This window comes from Pyrgilauda ruficollis, unplaced genomic scaffold (assembly GCF_017590135.1).
Source record: "Pyrgilauda ruficollis isolate IOZ18807 unplaced genomic scaffold, ASM1759013v1 scaffold15, whole genome shotgun sequence".
Lineage (NCBI taxonomy): Eukaryota > Metazoa > Chordata > Aves > Passeriformes > Passeridae > Pyrgilauda > Pyrgilauda ruficollis.
This window is the reverse complement of record NW_024513654.1, coordinates 11,533,262-11,551,630: the sequence shown is the minus strand read 5'-3', so window position 1 is coordinate 11,551,630 and position 18,369 is coordinate 11,533,262. Positions and strand designations below refer to the sequence as shown.

Here is an 18,369-nt window from a genome sequence, read left to right as displayed (position 1 = left end):
CTCAAGTGATGTGAATAATGGGCATGTGAGGGAAGATTTTCCTAAAGCTAAATACAAAGATTGTTACCAAGATTACTGGAATCAATAACGGGATATATTTGTTTATCATTTTGGTGCAAAAATAAAACTCCTATAACCAGCAACATCATTATAGTGTTTCAGAAAGCTAACTAGGATTGGCTGGGCTGTACTTTTATTTGGTTGGCTGTTACTCCAGTATTTCAACCCACTGACCTGTCATTCCACGAGAACCCTTCTCACCCTGATCACCTGTGGTAGAAAAAAGGGACGCATTCTGTAAGATTGCTTCATTGTAAAATGTTTCCAGCAGAGAAAATAAAGTCTGCTTGCTGACAAGAGCACAGAAGAAAAAGCCAAAGATGGATAAGGGTAAAACCCACGGACAGTATCCATATCTAAAGGAATCTAAAGAAAATAACCACAAAAGATTGGTCAACATACCTTTGGGTCCAGGGGGTCCACTGGCTCCTTTTTCACCTGAAAGGTATATGGATGATTGAATAATAGGAGTAACAAATCATAAGGGAAAGGTATTTAATTCAAGGGAAATCATAAGGGAAATACAGATTCTGTGTTACCAGACAAACTCAAACTGGAAATTCTTTTCATTTAATGCAGCTCCATCCACCCATCTTTTTTTCCTCTCTTAGACTACTCTATTATTTCTATATCTCCTGCACTCCTTAGTATTTGCTAGCAATCACTGGCTAAGTTTTGGGTTGCCTCCCTTTTCTTCAGTCTTATGCTCTTCTTTGCCCATAGAATCAATATGTGACATGGTGAGACCACATCTGCTGCTCAGAGCAGTGCTAGGAAAGCACTTCAGCTAGTGCTGCTTTAATTGCCGGGGGAAGAGAAAGTTACCTTTAGCACCTGGGAGTCCTGCTTCACCTCTAAATCCTTGTAGGCCAGGAGGACCTGCAGAAAAATGAGATGGGGGGTTTTCATTCATCCCGCTCACCACAATGCATCACCGAAGCAGAAAATCTATGAGAAACTGTCACTCTGTTTTTGCTCTCCCCAGTCTCTAGATGCCACAGCAAAGGAATGCAGCACTCACCTGGAGGACCTTGTGGGCCTGGAGAACCCATCAGACCTGTAAGAAACATGGATTTTCATTTAGTAACACCACAATTAGAAAATTATCAAATTGCTTTCAGTTTGCCCAACAGCATCCAGAACCCAACAGGTGTCTAGTGATTGGAATTTCCTCAGCCACGAGAAGAATTCACATTGAGGATGCACTGGCATCCTCAAAACCAGGACAACAAATTTAGAGAACTTGTGACATTGAGGAAATGTTTTCCACTTCAGTAAAGTAAAGAGACCCAAGCCAGCCATCTCGGCTGAGATGCTGGGATATGTGCTTCAGACCATTAGTCCACTATTGTGGTTACTGCAGAGCAACACAAGTGAAATGGGATAGCTGGGGTGCCCATTTACTCCTAAACTCTCTGCTAGGTGTTCTCTCTCCATCTTCACATTTACCTTTTAGGCCAGTAGAACCTGGGGGTCCAGGTGGCCCTGGAGGACCCGGCTCACCAATAGCACCTGCAAAATAAGAGCGTGAATAGACATGGTAGAATACAGACATTATCCCATTTTCCCATTATTCCATCTGCTGTTATTCTTTCTCTGGCAAGTGTCATGAATAATCTGCTCATCAGTTCAGAACACCCAAATAGATATGCACTGTCCAAGGAAAGAATATGAGCTCACTGGGCTTTAGCAAGATGAATCCCCCAGCTTTGATGATCTGGATAACAGATCAAGAAGATAAACTTGATAGTGAAGTGATTTTGGTTCTGTCAGACTCAAACTTGACTGTAAGATCTGGGAAACCAAAGCAATCCTTGTTTACCCATTCTAAGTCTGGCAAAAAAAAAATAAAAATTCTTTAGGCCATATTAATCTGTGCTGGGAAATGTCTAGATATGAAATCTGGATTTGAATAGTGAAATCAAATTTTATCACTGAGGTGTTCTATTAATCAGAACTAAACTCTTGCTTTTGTCCTTCTCTGTCTTATCCAACAACAAGACACTTGGTTCCTACCTCTGTCTCCTTTTTCTCCAAATCCAGGTGGTCCTGGCTCCCCTCGAGGCCCTGGTAGCCCTTCTCTACCTCTTTGTCCCATGGGACCTTCCATGCCAGGCTCACCTACAGGAAACAAATGCCTTGTAAAACCAGGAGTCTGTGGGAGGGAGGCCTTGGGCAAAAGGATCCATGGCTGGCTCCACTGGGGAAGGCAATGATCACACCAGCCAGGTGTCTGTATTCCCATGCCATGTGTCAGTCAGTTGTGAATGACTCCCAGCACTGACAGAGATGCTCACCCATGCTTCCCTTCTGTCCTTTTGGTCCTTCTGGTCCTGCATGCCCAATTGGACCAGGAATGCCTGGAAAGAAAACATAGTAAGTGTTCGGAGTTCTTGACTATGTACCATAAAAGAATAAAATGCAACTTAGGGGAACCTCAAGCCTGGAGAGATTAATTCTATGGGGTAAAGAATATATTACTCATAAGGTGGGTATTTGATCTCTTTAGAAGAACACAATACACACAGATGCACAAGAAAGCTGAACCAAGTATTTATGCAGCTGTAGGACTCTTTCAGTGCTAGACTAGAATCTTCACAAACCCAAATTCAGCATGTTCAACTACGGGGAAGTCTGGCCAAGGCTTTGCTTGTAACCAAGTCTCTGAGCTACCTCTGTGTCTGTAGCTCAGCACCAAGGTATTAATCAAGTGACTTAATCTATGCTAAATATTGACTCTACAAAGAACCACCCTGAGCTAAGTTCAAGGAATTTTGTAAGAAAGTGCAGAATTTGTTCTTGCCCACAGAAATGTAAATAAATGTCCTCCCTCAAAGAGGGATTGAACTATAGCCCACCTGGGACACCAGGAAGTCCTCGATCACCTGTAGACAGAAACAAAAAGACAGTCAGTGGGGAATAAATCTTCTCTTTTTGTCACTTTGACTAACCCTCACCCTCATAAAAAGAAGTTTATGTTCCTGGATATTTACAAGTTCTAGTGTCTCCAGCAATTGTCTCCCTTGTATTTATGCAAATAATTGAATCATTCACATCATGCAAAACCCTTTGGGCACTGAAGCACTCTGTGATTAAACCATGTAGAGCCTGGCCTCAGGAATGACTTTCATCCAGGAAAAAGGAGCTTCTAGATTCAAAGTGAGATCTGTTACCTCTTCTACTATGAACTCTAAAATTTTCTTTGGCCAGAAAACAGGAGAAAAACCCCAACCTTCACAAAAATATCTGAACTAACAGATAACTAGCATCAGCTTCTCCAAATTCTGGAGTAACAAAAACCCATTTGCTACCCAGGCCCTACAACAGGCTGCCAATCTACCTGAGAAAGCAGGTAACTCCAGACTCACCTTTGGGACCTTGTATTCCCATGTCACCTGAGAAAAGTGGGAAAAAAAAAGTTGAATCAAGAGACATCCTATGATTACTCATTCATTTTGTCTTCTAGTTGCTTTCCCACTTTTAATAAAATACAAAGGAGTTATGGCTAAACAGGACACTTCACAATTGAATAGTACAGGATCAGACACAATCTGGCCTTTCACACTGGCACAATACAAGATTGGGCCTCCTGTATTGTTCTGTGTGGGATCAGGGTCTCTACAGTTTACATGGCAAACTGGCAGGAGCAGGACAGTGACTGTCCCCCTGCACTCAGCACTGGGGAGGCTGCACCTTGACTGTTGTGTCCAGTTTTGGCCCCTTAGGTCTTGAGGTACTGAAGTGAGTCCAGAGAAGGGCAACAGAGCTGGTGAAGGGTCTGGAACACAAAATCTTGTGAGGAGTGGCTGAGGGAGCTGGGGGCATTTAGCCTGGAACAGAGAAGGCTCAGGCAGCACCTTATTGCTTCTACAACTGCTTGAAATGAGGATAATGAGCTGGGGGTCAGCCACTTCTCCCAAGTAAAAAGCAATAGGACAAGAAGAAATGGCCTCAACCTGCACCAGGGAGGTTTAGGTTAGATATTAGGAAAAATTTCTTCACCAAAAGGGTTACGGGGAATTGGAACAGGCTGCCCAGGGGAGAAGGTTAAGTCACTGTCCCTGGAGGTACTGAAAAGACACATAGATGTGGCCCTTAGGGAGGAGGTTTAGTGATGGACACGGACAGTGTTACATTTATGGTTGGACTCCATAATCTTCAAGGTCTTTTTCAACCTAAACAATTCTGATTCTTTTTGTTCAAGTATAAACCATCTTCATCTTTCTCACTGCTAATTGCCCCTTGAAGACAACCTCCACAAAATTGTGCATTGCCAGAGCCAAGGAATTGGACAGGGGAAGAGAAGGACTATATGGCTGTACCTTTCTCACCACGTTCTCCTCTCTCCCCTCGGAAGTAGCCTGTAACAGGAAGTGAAGGGGCTGTTAGAGTTCATTACACAGCTACATTTCAAGAACAAGGATACATCTATTTGGATTTGAGGCTACAGCCAGCACAGTATGGTTTCTGAGTTTCCTCAGTAAATTTGTTTTCACAAATACATGAAATTTCTAAAGATGGGAGAATGCTGGCTGCTCTGTTATCCATCTCTTTCCATCACATGCTAAACAGAAGTAAATTACCTTTCCCTTGCTAACATAAGCATAAGGTATGGGTTCATTTTTTGGCTCTGCTCACCTCGTTCTATTTCCTTATTCAGTCTGCTCTTCACCATCAACCAGACTGATTCTTCATTTTCATATGGGAAGGTCAAGGACGGTGAGTTACCATGAAGAAAGTCTACTCTTGAAACATCCTTTTCTATTTTTGAATTCCCTTGGTTAATTGCCAGGAGGCCACCATTGATTTTTTCCAGGTCTTCCACACGAGATTTCAGCTTTCTCACTTCTTCAGCTGGAAGGTTAAAGGAAAATGCTAGGGAACATGCTGCCAGATATGCATGCCTGAAATATCTCTTGCTATCACAGGAACATGGCAACACTGTGGTATATAGCTATGGCCATTGAGTTTTGCAGAATTCTATCTTTTTTTTTTTTTTTTTTTTTTTTTTTTTTCCCAGAAGGGCTATCTGGAATTTAAATAACAGCTTTGGAATCTGTCAGTCTTGGAGCAGTAGACCTCAGATCTCAGGAGCTTTCCTATCCTACTGACCCCAAGACTATATAACTCCCCAACAAAGACTGTATTCCTTATCTGTTCTTTCTGTCCATTTCTAATACCTCAGTGGCAAGTCACCATCACTTCTGTGGCTTGGTATCTCTGGTGCTTGGACTTGTTCCCAGCTTAAACCCTTTGTCATTCTATACCATTCAACAGTTTTTCCCTCAGTTATTTCTTACCCAGAGCAATGAGTCCAAAAAGCAATCCAAGGAGAAACAACCAGGCTAGAAGCAAACCCAGGAGCCATTTCCACCAGCTACAGCAGGAACCACAGGGACACCAGGATGGTGCTGATCCAATTGCACCTCCTGCATCACCACTTCGTATTTCTGGAAGAGGGAAGGGAGAATCTCCCGGTTAATGAAGAGTTCCCTGACTTCAGAGTTAAGAATCTCTTACAATAAGGATATCAAGGCCTGATCCATTACACAAAGGGCTATGGAAAAAATCTATCCCACTCTGTGCACATGGTGAGTGTAATTCTAGTCTCTGTGGAAGATGGGAACATTATTTCCAAAGGGAATTCAAACGGGACAAAAACACTCAGTGCATTTTAAAGTAACAGCTGGAAAACACGATCACATAGGGGTAAATATTTTGTACAGATCTGAGCCATAAATGACAGCAATAGCCAGCATGGTCTGTCTGAGCCCTCTCTTCCTCATAAATCTGTCCCAGTAGCAGGATGCAGCTGGACTGTCAGCTATCTGATTTTCTCTAGTCATGCAAAAATAACCCAACTGTCCACTTATCTACAATCAAATCACTGGTACCAATTTCTCTGGCAGCCTCCTGAACATTCCCTCCCTCTGATTCATTGCTCAGAGACCCCTCATGTCCCTCAAGAACAATTGTTTTTTTGTGTATTGTGCTTTGGTGCTTCTTGCAATGAAAGTCTGAATGGCATCACTTACCTGCATAAGTTTCTTTGTCCCGTTTTGGCATGGATTTCAGCCCTCCTGTTTTAACAACAGTAAAAGAAGTTTTACCAGTCTCTCTGTGCATGACAAAATTTAGAGTGTGGGCTTGAAAGGGAAAGGTAGTAATGGAGGCAGAAGGAGAAAGTTGTGTTGCATTTCCACAAGAACAAATTCTTACCATTTGCATCTGATTTTAGGCCAGTATCTGTAGTATAAGAGGAGGAAAATCCCTGCTTCTCTTTCTTCAAGGTGTCTTCTACAAAAGATCCTGAACAGGAACCGAATATAATTAGAAACATTACACCAGAAGTTAAACCAGGCCAATCTTCTTTCATTGATAAAGGTGTATTTTTCTTGGGAAAACACAATAGCTCGGCCTGTCTAAATCAGATCTCATTTTTTTTTTTTCTCTTAAAGCTCCTGAGCTTTGTGAAATATCCTGAGGCACACTCTGGAGCTTCAAATGCAAAAGCCAGACCCAGGTTTCAGCTGGCATAGTTAAAAGCTGCCTGCCTGTCAGAGGTTCTTGTATCATGTACAAGTTAGGTGTAGTGCCTTAAACATTGAACTTCCCTTATGATCAATCTCCATTTCTCTGCCCTCAGAATAACCACATGTCCTGAAAGAGAGGTGTTACCTCCACTAAGCCCAGTGTTAGAAGCACTAAAAACTTTGCCAGTGTCCTTTGTCATGACCAAGAGCTCCATCTCCTTTGCAGGTGCCTTCTCCTTCTCCAGCAGCAGGAACTTGCAGTCTTTGCGCAGAACATCGTCTCCCTGGGAGCTCAAAACAGTTCCTCCTGCAATATTTGTAAAAGATGGCAAAGAGGAGATGAGTGTGGGCCATTGAGCCCACAACTACAAGCCACATCACTTTTGCTCATAAAAACAGGTGGTCACATTGTGATTGGGGCTGCCACTACAAAAAGAGCCCTGTAAGGTACTGGTCACTAAAGGTAACAGGAGGGCTGTGCATGCCATTAGGATTCTTTGGAGATGTGCATTTCACTAGCAGAGGAGGCCGCGCTGCCAGAAATGGAGAACATCTGGAATTCAATCATATGTAGAAGTGATTTGCTCAATGAGCTCTTTGCTCCTAAAAATGGTATTATTCCATTACTCTAGCAGAACCTGGAGTAAACCTTTATTAGAAATGTTATCATAACGTCTGTGGTCTTTGCTTCTATTTTTAAGCCTTGTCTTTGGGAGTCCTTGTATTACAAGGCAAACTTGGCTTTCTTTATATACAGAGCAAAAAAACCTGTAATTTATAACTCTTAGAGTTGCAGAAAAGAGCTGGAAAGGACGAATCCTGACTGTACAAGAATAAAGGGCTTCTCCCATTAAAAAAACATATTCTGATCATGTATAAGTCAATTCCTTAATTTTTGAGTGGTTGAAGCTGGTACAACTGAAAAATTATTTTTAAGAGCAACACTGAAAATGTTTTGGCTTCAAATAAAGTACAATTTCACATGCATGCTCTTCTATGCAGCTTCCTGCCTGCTGAGCAGAAATAGCTCAGAATTAAACAATCCAAATTATTGCAGAGAACTGAATCAGACCAGTTCATTTGCTCATTCTTAGATTCTGACTCTTTCTTTTCAGAAAGGTACCAGTAGGAGACTTGGCTAGTGACAAGTTATGCACCTGAGTGTCACTCAGCTGTGCTGAGTCTCTAACTCATTTTTATTATATGCTTGTAGGAGGCCATGCCTAAACACCTGTGAATGACACACTCACCTGCTGAGGCTGACACACCAGTACTTGCCATGGTGTTGCTCTGAGAAGTGTTCTTCATCCCATACGCTGCAAAGAAGAAATTCAACAATGACAGAGATGAAGGATAACAAGGGATCTACACACACCAAAACATTTCAAAAATATTTTCTCATTCAGTGTTCCTAGGACAACTCAAACAACCAAGGGTCTCCCCAGCAAGCAAACTTCTAGTGCATCAGCACTGGGAACTGTTCCTGCACATGCACAGCAGAGGAAATGTTCTTCAATATCTCTTCATACCACACTGTGCCACACAAGATGAAGGTGATGAGGGGGCCTCTGTCAAGATGAACCTTCTAATCACTACAGAAAAGGTGGGAGAAGGAAGCACATATTGGTGACCCTCACACTTTATCTAGGCTTACTTTGTTGCTGACCTGCGGAGGCTGCTGTAGCATTCTGGGTTGCAGAGGAAGAGCTTGGAGACAGGTTGTTTTGAACTCCAAATACTGCAAAGAAAAGCATTGCAATGAGGGTTATATGAGTCCTGCAGTGCAGGTGGCATTCTGGCTAAAACCCAAACAAAACCAGTGACACAAAAATAATGACCTCTCCCAACAAATTTCACCACTTTCTAGAGGCACCACAGGCCTTACAAAATGTTTTGTAACTTAGTTCACCTTGCTGTATTGTTATTGTTGGCAAGGAAAATAATGGTGACCATTTTAAAACATTATCTCGAGTTACATTGTGAGGTCTCATGGCTGCATGGACATATCTGCAGGTGGGGCAAAGAGCTGCTGACACTCAGATGAGGAATAGGAGAGAAACTAGTATATTGGTATTATTTCACTGTAGTTGTCTGCCAGAAATGCAGTGCTGCGAAAGTGTGAAGGGAAGAAAAATCTGACCTGTAGAGGAAGAACTCAGGCCTGCATTCAGAGTATGATTACTGGGAGCCAGGTTATTTGGAACACCAAAAACTGCAGAAAGAGGAAGTGAAATGTTATTACTCCTCTCAAATCATAAATCTAGCACTCAAAGGTCAATGGCACAGTCCCAGAAATTAAGAGTCAACTTGTAAATGCAACTAATGATAATGCACAATAATTGCACAGAAGAAAAACCTTGACAATAAACCACCCTTTTACTGAACTGACAAAGGCAAAAAAAATCCTACCTCATAAAAGACAAGATCATACAACAGTGAGAGAAAGTAAAGCTTTAAATAGTATTCCATCATAAAGCTTATCATGTTTTTTTCTCTGCAACTGGGGAATACAGAATCCCTGGCATTTAGAAATGGGCCTCACCAGGTGCAAGAACACACAAAACTTACTTATATAATATTTTTAGTATATGAGCCATTCCTATAATGGGCAAGAATAATCCAATATTAGTTTGAGTCTAAACCAGTTTTTATAGGGAATGTGAGCTTGACCTCTTTGATAAAGATGTCATCAGAATTTAATGACAGAGAGTCAGGACAATAAATCCTCACAAGGAAGGATTTTGAGATACATTCAGTATAGAAGCAGAGAGCATCAAATTACAGAAAACCAGAGAAAATTCAAGCATATGCCTTGCCATTTTGATTATTCCATCATTTTAGTTTGCGCTGTGCAAAAAAACCCTGCTTTTGACCCAGTTTCAGGATAGTTCCATCCTTCAAACCTGGGCAATCCAGGAAGCATACCTGATCCTGTAGAGTGAGACATGGCATTGATCAAGGAAGAGCTGTTATGGTATCCACCAAGGGAAGACCCAGCGGGCAGAGTGGAGGACCACATATATGAAGGGAGAGCAGTATTCAGTATGGTTGTGTCATATGTCCCTGACACTGCAAAAACCAAGCAGACAGAAGTGGTTTCCAATGAGGCCAGGCTTGTGGCTTAGCATACACTGCAGGTTTATAGGACAAACAATTTACATATCAATTACTCATGTAGAGTCAATCCAATGACTCCAGGTTAGCATGGCATAACTGACCTCAAATGTCCCCACAAATTTTAACCAATGGAATATAGATTGACCTGATAGCATGATCATTCACAAAACACCTTGAAGAGATTTCATTGCTCATAGATGTTATGGTACCAGAATAAACCACCCCAGTCTGCCATTCTACTAATAAATCACCCTGGGCCATGGAATGTATGGCTTTTGCTTCCCTCATATGTCTCTGATTGGTTAACTAGTGTACTGGACTAAAATTCTGTTTTAGACAGGATTGGAGCTCTGAGTACGATAAAAGATATTGTTTTCAGATATTGATGGAAGACAATGGAGTCAATTTCAATACCACTTCCTCAAGCCCTGTTGTGAAGTATATAAATAACTAAAAAAGGTTGTAGTATTTTAAGTACCACTTCAGTTATAGAATCACAGAATCATAGAATCACAGAATGGTTTGGGATTAAGGGGACCTCAAAGATCATCTAGTTCCAACCTCCTGCTATAGGTAGGGACACCTTGCACTAGACCAAGTTGCCGAAAGTCTCATCCAACCTGGCCTTGAACACTTCCAGGGATGGGCCATCCACAACTTCTCTGGGCAACCTGTGCCAGTGCCTCACCACTCTCAAAGTAAAGAATTTCTTCCTAACATCTGATCAAAGCCTGCCTTCTTTCAGTTTGAAGCCATTCCCCCTTGTCTTTTCATACAGTTCCTGATGAGTTATTATGAAATGAAATGGCTAATAAATCACACACTGAAGTTCTATCTTTCTGTCTCACTTGGAGATAAGAGATCAAATCAGACACATTTGCTTAGAGCTCTTATCTGTGCTAGAAATAACTCTGAATTGAAACTGGTGGCAGAAAGAATGGACTCATTTATTTGGAAATTAGACTAGTCACTAGAAAGATACCCAAGATGGCTCTTGTTACAGCAACACCTGGACAGTCTTTCAGCATTCTGACCCTTTTTCTGTACAGGAAGAGCATCTATTCTTATCTGGATGTTCTTAACAATGGAGTAGTTTTTATGGCAAATGCTGTTTGGAATGACTGCAACGTTGCTAATGCCAAGTACCTGACTGAGAGCTCTCAGTGACCATCTTTGTCTCCACCACAGCCTTTTTCGGTATCGGGAGTGTACCGGATGATGACCGAGTAGGGCTGCAGCTGGCAGATCGACTTCCTTTCAGCAAACGTTTCACATCATCCAACTCCGTCCCTAGCAGGAAAAGCAAGTGTCCAGAGTCACCCAAAAGCCAGTGTTTATTGATCTGTAATCTTGCTCTGGATCTAAATAATTCCGTGGAATTTATCTGCATGTCTATGAAGTTATTACTTTCTGGGGGTGCCACTTAATGACAAAGCTCCAGAGGATGTTTCTGGGACTAAGTACCATTTTACATATTTACAAGAGCCCCACGTAACCCACAGCATGCTTCCTTGTCCAGAAAAGGGACTCAAATTAATGTTCTTAACAGGAAAAGACATAACCCTAGCAGCAACACCCTCTACCTTATCCCTGATACCCCTGGAATAACTTACATCTGCCAGAGGGAGATGCGCTCTGCAGTCGGACTCGTATTTCACTCTCTGGGAAGATAAAAAGCAGATCATGAATATGGAGAGAGATTCATTTGTGCCCTGGGCTGGGAATGAAATTTTATGCTGAAGTGAATTCCCTCCTTCTTGCTGTCCATGTTCCACCTTACTGTCTGACTGCTTAATTGGAGCAGTACTCATAGCCCATGTGAGTTGGTAGCAAGTGGGCTTGGGTGACTTTTTGTTTTGGGGTCACATTTTGTTACTTTAAATTCCAGGGAATTATATTTCATTCATTGATGGCCTCTGCTGAAGTCAATAATGCTGCTACTGTACAGAAGGTCTAATTATGCAGTCCTCACTCATCACAAATATTATTTTTATTCTCCTTCTGATCAAAAAAATTAGAGAGCCAAAAGAAGTTTACTAAATACACAAATTCCCTACTACTTCTAGGGTACAACTGATATCTCTACAGTGGCCTGTATGATTCAGTCTCTTGCTAGTTACTGACTTATCTTTTGGCTCACTGAATGTAACCAGTCCAGTTTTCAGCCAACATTCTCACCAGGTACTCAATGCTATTACCTTACTTTACTGGACCTTTACTGCCCAGCACAAGAAACTACAAAGTAATGTGATTTGGCTGGGGTAAGCCATTAAACTTGCCTCCCACAAGCAAAGTGGCCAGCCAGAACATGTGATACATGCTCCTCATGATGAAATCTGACAGTGCATGCACTAGAAAAGAAATATTATCTTGGCATTCATGTGGAGAATATGATGGATTGGAATTATTTTCTGAAGTAATATGAGAAGCTGGACTTGATTCTCTGGTGTCTACTTTATTATGCATGGCCTAGTTCTGCTGGGAGCTCAGGTATGTAGTGTGCTAGAGGAGACTGTGACGATCTGAGGCAGAATAATTGGGGATGTGACACTCTCCAGGAGGACTGTGCAAGACCATGCTGTGATTTATACTCACTGCTAAAATTAACTTGAATAAAGTGACATTATAGTTTCCTCTTCAAGCAACTGGAAACAGATACTACATCCTTGGAGACCAAAATAATCCTTCTTTCCCCAACACTGTTAATAAATTATTAGAAGCGCTCAATGATTTAAACAATGCAGAGCTTTATAGTGAGCTGGCTGCAGACCACAGTAAGTCTGCAATTTCCTCACCATCTCTTTACTATCAGCATGAGGTTATTTCAGGGTATGGCTTCATGGTTTGCAAGACAGATCACAGTAGGAGAAGCATGAATGCAATTACTGTAAATAAGTCAGAGGCTGGTCCCAGAGCATGGATGGACTAAGGCTATTGTAGTGAACAAACAAGATGGAAGACTATGTTCTCAGACATCCAGGTTTCCAAGAATGTCTTACTTCCTGACACAGTCTGAACTACCATGACGTTCACCAAGGTCAATTTTTACACCAAACTGTTTAAACAACTGCTTACAGATTCATGGTTCACATCTGAAGTGTTGCAGATCCACGTACCTCATCTGACTGCTCTACACTTAAACTGGTGGATTCCAGCTAAAGAATAGGCCTATTTAGCACACCTGAATTATGCTGAACTGAATACAAGGAGGTTTCTCAAAGAACAGTGTCACTCACCTCGGCTTTGGCTTCTCCCTCTCGTAGAGGCAGATGCTGTGAACAGCAATAAGGGAAAAGCTGCATTAGTCTTTACTGTCTGTGACACCTCTGAAAGTCAGCACACTGATCTTACTCAGGGTGCTTATATTCAGACAGTAACTTTTCTTGGAGCACAGCTGGGAGAGTGGAACCACTAAGAGATTTTATCAGGGCCCCTTTAGACCATAAGGTAAAGAATCAGCAGCACCTTTAGCCTTTCTGGACCAGATGCTGTTTCTTTTTATACAGAGAAATGTTATTTGGAGATGGTGCTGTTCCATTTCAAATGGCCAAAAGGAAGTTAAGAGACCTGTTGGCCCCACTGACCAATGATGGATATTGTGAAACCCTGCCTCCTCTGTGAGCCAAAAGGTGACCCAATCATATTGTTTCACTATCTTCACTAAGTAAAACCAGCAGCTCAGAGTTTGGACAGGGCAAGACAATACCTGCTAACAATGTTTAGTTAGTTTTTGATAGCCACTTCATTTTTCCATATATATTTGAAGTCTAGAAATGAGGTACTGGAAAGTATATCCAGCAATGACTCAAAATCCTAAGAGTCTGGACTTTCTTGCTTGCAGCTGTTCTCCAAGCTATTCTGGAAGGGTGAAGGGAATGCTATGAAGTATCCCATGTCTTTTTTCTCCTCTCAGTGTCCTATATCATACAGGGAGCATCACAAAAGCAGCTGAGAGTAGCAGATACACAGTATCCACCCTCTGAATATGATCAGCTAGAGACCTGACTTTCAGCTGTTAATGTAAATCCCTCCTCTGAAGGAGCTTCATGATGGCCCAATACAGAGGTAGCATAGGTAGAGCAGGACACAACAATGTGCAAAAAGCCCTTATGGTCACCAACTCACAAGACCTTGCCATAACGTTCAGAGGAGCAGCTCTAAAAAGGACATACCAAAATCTTTTCTGGGAAACTCAGGAGAAGAGTTGGCACTGGAGCTCCCTGCAAAGAACAGAAAAACGTTCATTAATACTTTGCACGAGAGCATTAAAAGCTTTCAAAACATTTCTTCCTGGCAACTGTTTAATCTCAGTGGGGAGAAAACATTTCCATTTAAAAAAAAGAGCTATTCAGGTTTCACATGAAAGAGCTGCTAATGTCTTTCAACAAGTATAAGCCACAACTCCTTTTAGGAATTAGCATTGCTCTTAGGATAAATAGGAGTTAATCATTAAATTGTGTCCCTGATGGTTTATTTCCTAGGAAAACCACAATGGGACTGGGGACATTTCTGCACTAATGTGACCTCAGAGTGCACTGCACATTGCCTCCACTGCACATTGCCTCCCTTCTATGGCATGTTCTGTGATACCTTCATATGTTGCATGGCGGTTGACATAGGTTTTTCTTTCAAATGTTGAGCCAGGTGATTTGGTGAGAGTAGAGCTGGGAGACTGGGCTTGTCTGTAGCTGGAGGATGACGATGTTGAATTCAATCTACCACTTCCACCTATGGCCAAAATAAAACACCCTCAGCAAATGGAAGAGAAATCCCGGCAGTACACTCTGGATGCCCAGGGTGCTTTATGTTACTATCTGCTGATCTGGACAAATTTGCACTGGTGTTTCACAACTAGAGATGGACAAGAACAATATCAGGATCTAACTCTGGCTGTCCTCAGCATTCAAGGCAGAAAGGAGTATTGGTTATCACTGTGGTTTCAAAACAAATTTGTCAACGATATGTATGAAACAAGGTTCTGGCCTAGGGCAATAGTGAACCATCTCCCCTGAGCAGGAAAAAACCTAGCTCTGGATGATGCTGAGTTTTGGTTAGGATATAGATTCACTTGTAAACTCAAGTGTTACATGACATAGGCTACAAAAACTGGGAGACTGTTAAACCAAACTCAAAGTGCAGAAAGATGCAGTTTATGAGATAATGGAAAGCAGAGATGAGTCCACTTTCCCATAAAGCAGCTATGCAGACTCCCACTTAGTCCCTTTTCTGGAGAAGTGATTGAGGTGTTTGTCAGGCCCAAGACAGCCTGGACATTATTAGTACCTGTTATATGTAGACAGAAGAAACAATTTCTCTCCAAATTCACATCAGTGCTGTGGAGAAGGAACTGAGAGCAGCCATAATTAGTGCGTTCATACTCTTGCATGAAATCTAATGCTGGAGTATGATCAGGGTGCAGCACAAAGGGAGCTCTGTGATAAGCTGCTACCCATCTATGCTGATCAGCAGGATCAAACCGGATATTGTTTACCCATACCTAAAAAGTGTGTCCTTTTGATCTCAACAGTGTTTTCATGCCAACTTCCCCTCTAAAAGGACCTGTTTTGTTCTGTAACTTTTCCATTTAATTCAGCAGAAAGAACTACTGTGCCAAGTAGGCCTCTGTTAGAGGCATTCTGCAAGAAAATGGGAAAGAAGAGACTACAGAATGCTCTGTGAAACCTCAAGAACTCAGTATCTCTGAAGTTCACGTTCTTTTCTCTTTTTCCACATACTGAAAAACGGAAGATGGTAACCCTGCATGGTCCTGTGAGTTTGCAAGACTGCGTTCAGTTCTCACACTGGTGCCAGTCCAGACAATTAGACCAACATCTGCACTGGAGTTACTGCACATGTGCCCTGAGGCAAAGTGATTCCACACTCTGGCCTTTAGCTGGCATGCAGGTGCCTGTCAGATCTCTTTGGTACAGCTAACTCTTCCCCTTGAGCTTCCAAAGTGCATTCACTCCCTTTGGTTTGTCAGCTCCCTTGGAGCACAGAGAATGTTTTCCAGAAGGAGAGCTGTACAGTCAGTCTCACTGGGGACAGAGAAGTGTGCCAGGTACCTGGCTAGGAAGCTTAGCCTTTAGAAGCCTTTGCTATGACAATCTAACAGCTGGGCAAAGAATGCTGTTAAAGAAGAATCCTGGTTTTATGGAGTAGGCAGCACACACTGATTTAGCACATCCAGAAAATGTGGCCAAGTGTTCAAAGTACTAAAGCCATGGGCACACAAACATAAGAAAACATTTTCTAGGAGTTTCTTTAATAATATTCTACCCTCAGCAAGATCAACAAAAAGAATAATCAAAAGTGTATTTAGAACAAAAATGGTCAGAAAGATTGTGATTTGGAAAAACTGAAAAGGGAAATTCAGCTTCTGAATGCCTTCCCAAAACAGCAGGAATTACACTTTTTGTTGTCCTCCTGAAATTAAATTTTCCCTGTGGAAAAAGGGATTTTGCCATTTACTCATGCATTCTCAAACCCAGCTTCAGGGAATGAATATCTTTGCTCTGTGTATGCATTTGGCACTTCTACTTTCATGTTTTCCTTACCCCTGGCTCACTCTACTTCCCTGCCTTGAATCTCTCCTCAGCCCATTTCTGCTGCCTTTTCTCTGTTTCCTACTGGGCAATGCTTCCCTTCCTTACTTGAGGTGACATAGCTGCTTCCATGGGTGTACGACCGCTTTTCCACTCCACTTCCTCCAGTGTGGGATGATGTTTTGAGCCCACTGCTGCTCCCTCCTTCTGAAAGAGATGAGCACAAAATGAGACATTCTCTCCAGGCAGGAGATAGGAAGAGCAAGGAAGCAAGAGAAGGCAGGAGGGACCCAAAGTTGTCCACACACTCAATTACAAGTACAGTTTCATATCTGGTGAGAGATCAGAGGTACAGAGAAGTGTCTTGGCAGAGCAGACAAGCATTCACACTCCACAGCCAGCAGGTTTGTAGTCAAGTTTTTCTTCATACACAGACTGAAGGATACTCCTGTTAACCCTTATCATAAATGAGATTATAATGCAATTCCTTGCCAACTCAGCTGCAGCAAACTAATCAAGGATATGGTGGGATAAATAGTGTGGAGGATTCTTCCTTGTTTGGAGCTTGTACTTCTCTGCAGAGGTGGAAATGTGCTGTGACCTCTGATATTACTGAAAAGATTTACTCACTGTTGTCAGTTTGGTAAGATGATAGGGAAATAATACACTGCAGCCCCAGCAGTGGAACTGCAGACTCATCACTTTTGGTCGTTGTTCCCAACATTCACCACTGGAGACCCTATATCTGGACTTAAATCTTTGCAGAGTCTGGTCTTCTAGCCTTAGTAGAGTATGTGGCTTTGCTTCTGACAATACCCAGACAGGTCCTCAAACACTACTCCTCTCCAGTAACAAGGGTTTTGGGAGAAAGGCATTTCTGAAAATTGCTTTCCTTCGGGTGCAGATCTTTATTCACTGAGATCTGCTGCACCCAGGGATTTGTGGAAATAATGGAAAGAATGCAGACAAATAATAGCATGGAGAGGCACAGAACACCAAGCAGAAGCAATTCAATGACTGAGAATTACTTACTGGGTGGCAAGGATGTGAGTCTTGTGGTTACAGTCTCTGTAATAACTGAGGGAAGAAAGGGTGCAGAATTAATGGCATGTTAATATAACCAAACTGGATCAATGTTCTACCTATTCTCCATGCAAAAGCATGACTTGTTCAAAGAAGATTGACTCATTTAAATAAAAGTCCCTTAAGACAACACTGTAGCTGTAGGCTCATTATCACACAATGCTGTGTTTCTTTGCTGGTCTTTCTAGCTCTGAGTAAGAACATTACTTCCATGAAAGATTTTATTTTCCTGTACAAGATTCCTGCAAAATTTCTGGGCACTTCTGAACCACAGCCATTGCTGTAACAGCAAAGCCCATGGCTAGACCCCTTAGTAGCTTTCTACTAGTTAATTCTCATAAGGTCAGTAGAAAATTAACCAATTTTACACAAAGCCACCAGACAATTTCTAGGCCATCCAGGGTATTGATACCAGAAGTAGGAGCAGCATCCCAATGCCTGCACTACTGGTTAGAAATGCTACCAGAGGGCAATAATCTGGTTAAACAACCAGGTCATGATACACATCTCTAAATAACTGATCTTGGCCCATTCTATTTCTTATTCTGACTTCAACACAGAGACCAGAGCCAGGAGCAGAATTTAGTTCTGGATCTCTGGTTAGCATTTAATTCCTTACAGAAATGGCCATTCACTTCTGGGATTTTTGGGTGTAATATAAAAATTAAAAATCTCCTCCTTACGTCTTTCAGTAACTTCTGATCCATCTTGCCTCGTTTTCTTTGTTACAGAATCCATACCATTGCCACCTGCAAGGAAAACAGAGGGACTGCACTCAGAGCTCAGTGAAGAGTAAGAAATGACAACAGCTCCCCACAAATGCCACCATTTTGCTCACTTTGGATGGAGACTAGACTGCCTGGATGATGTGCCTGGGAGTTTACAGAGCCCTTCCAGAACCATGTGATCACTACAGATGGGCTGCCACCTACAACACTGGATGCTGCACAAGGCAGCAGAGCTGAAACACCCAGAGGGGCTGTAAAGCCAACAGGTGAGATAGAGGCAGTTAAAGCAAATCCACTCAGTGA

At 42.1% G+C, this 18,369-nt stretch overlaps 1 protein-coding gene across 1 annotated transcript in view; it reads right to left on the bottom strand.

Moving 5' to 3' along the window:
- COL17A1 (collagen type XVII alpha 1 chain) overlaps nt 1–18,076 on the bottom strand; it is a 33,810-nt gene extending 15,734 nt beyond the window's left edge. Inside the window, exons 1-27 of the mRNA XM_041461444.1 lie at nt 18,022–18,076; nt 17,288–17,332; nt 16,364–16,462; nt 14,301–14,438; nt 13,883–13,930; nt 12,947–12,982; nt 11,324–11,371; nt 10,857–11,000; nt 9,519–9,662; nt 8,734–8,805; nt 8,260–8,331; nt 7,844–7,909; nt 6,739–6,900; nt 6,280–6,369; nt 6,096–6,140; nt 5,361–5,510; nt 4,699–4,914; nt 4,383–4,421; nt 3,429–3,455; nt 2,919–2,945; nt 2,358–2,420; nt 2,066–2,181; nt 1,510–1,558; nt 1,082–1,117; nt 886–939; nt 463–498; nt 235–270 (exon numbers count right to left, since the gene is read on the bottom strand). Of these exons, the coding sequence (XP_041317378.1) occupies nt 235–270; nt 463–498; nt 886–939; nt 1,082–1,117; nt 1,510–1,558; nt 2,066–2,181; nt 2,358–2,420; nt 2,919–2,945; nt 3,429–3,455; nt 4,383–4,421; nt 4,699–4,914; nt 5,361–5,510; nt 6,096–6,140; nt 6,280–6,369; nt 6,739–6,900; nt 7,844–7,909; nt 8,260–8,331; nt 8,734–8,805; nt 9,519–9,662; nt 10,857–11,000; nt 11,324–11,371; nt 12,947–12,982; nt 13,883–13,930; nt 14,301–14,438; nt 16,364–16,462; nt 17,288–17,332; nt 18,022–18,076 (2,113 nt within the window). The remainder of the gene's footprint in view (nt 1–234; nt 271–462; nt 499–885; nt 940–1,081; nt 1,118–1,509; nt 1,559–2,065; nt 2,182–2,357; nt 2,421–2,918; nt 2,946–3,428; nt 3,456–4,382; nt 4,422–4,698; nt 4,915–5,360; nt 5,511–6,095; nt 6,141–6,279; nt 6,370–6,738; nt 6,901–7,843; nt 7,910–8,259; nt 8,332–8,733; nt 8,806–9,518; nt 9,663–10,856; nt 11,001–11,323; nt 11,372–12,946; nt 12,983–13,882; nt 13,931–14,300; nt 14,439–16,363; nt 16,463–17,287; nt 17,333–18,021) is intronic.
- Nucleotides 18,077–18,369: the final 293 nt, after the last annotated feature.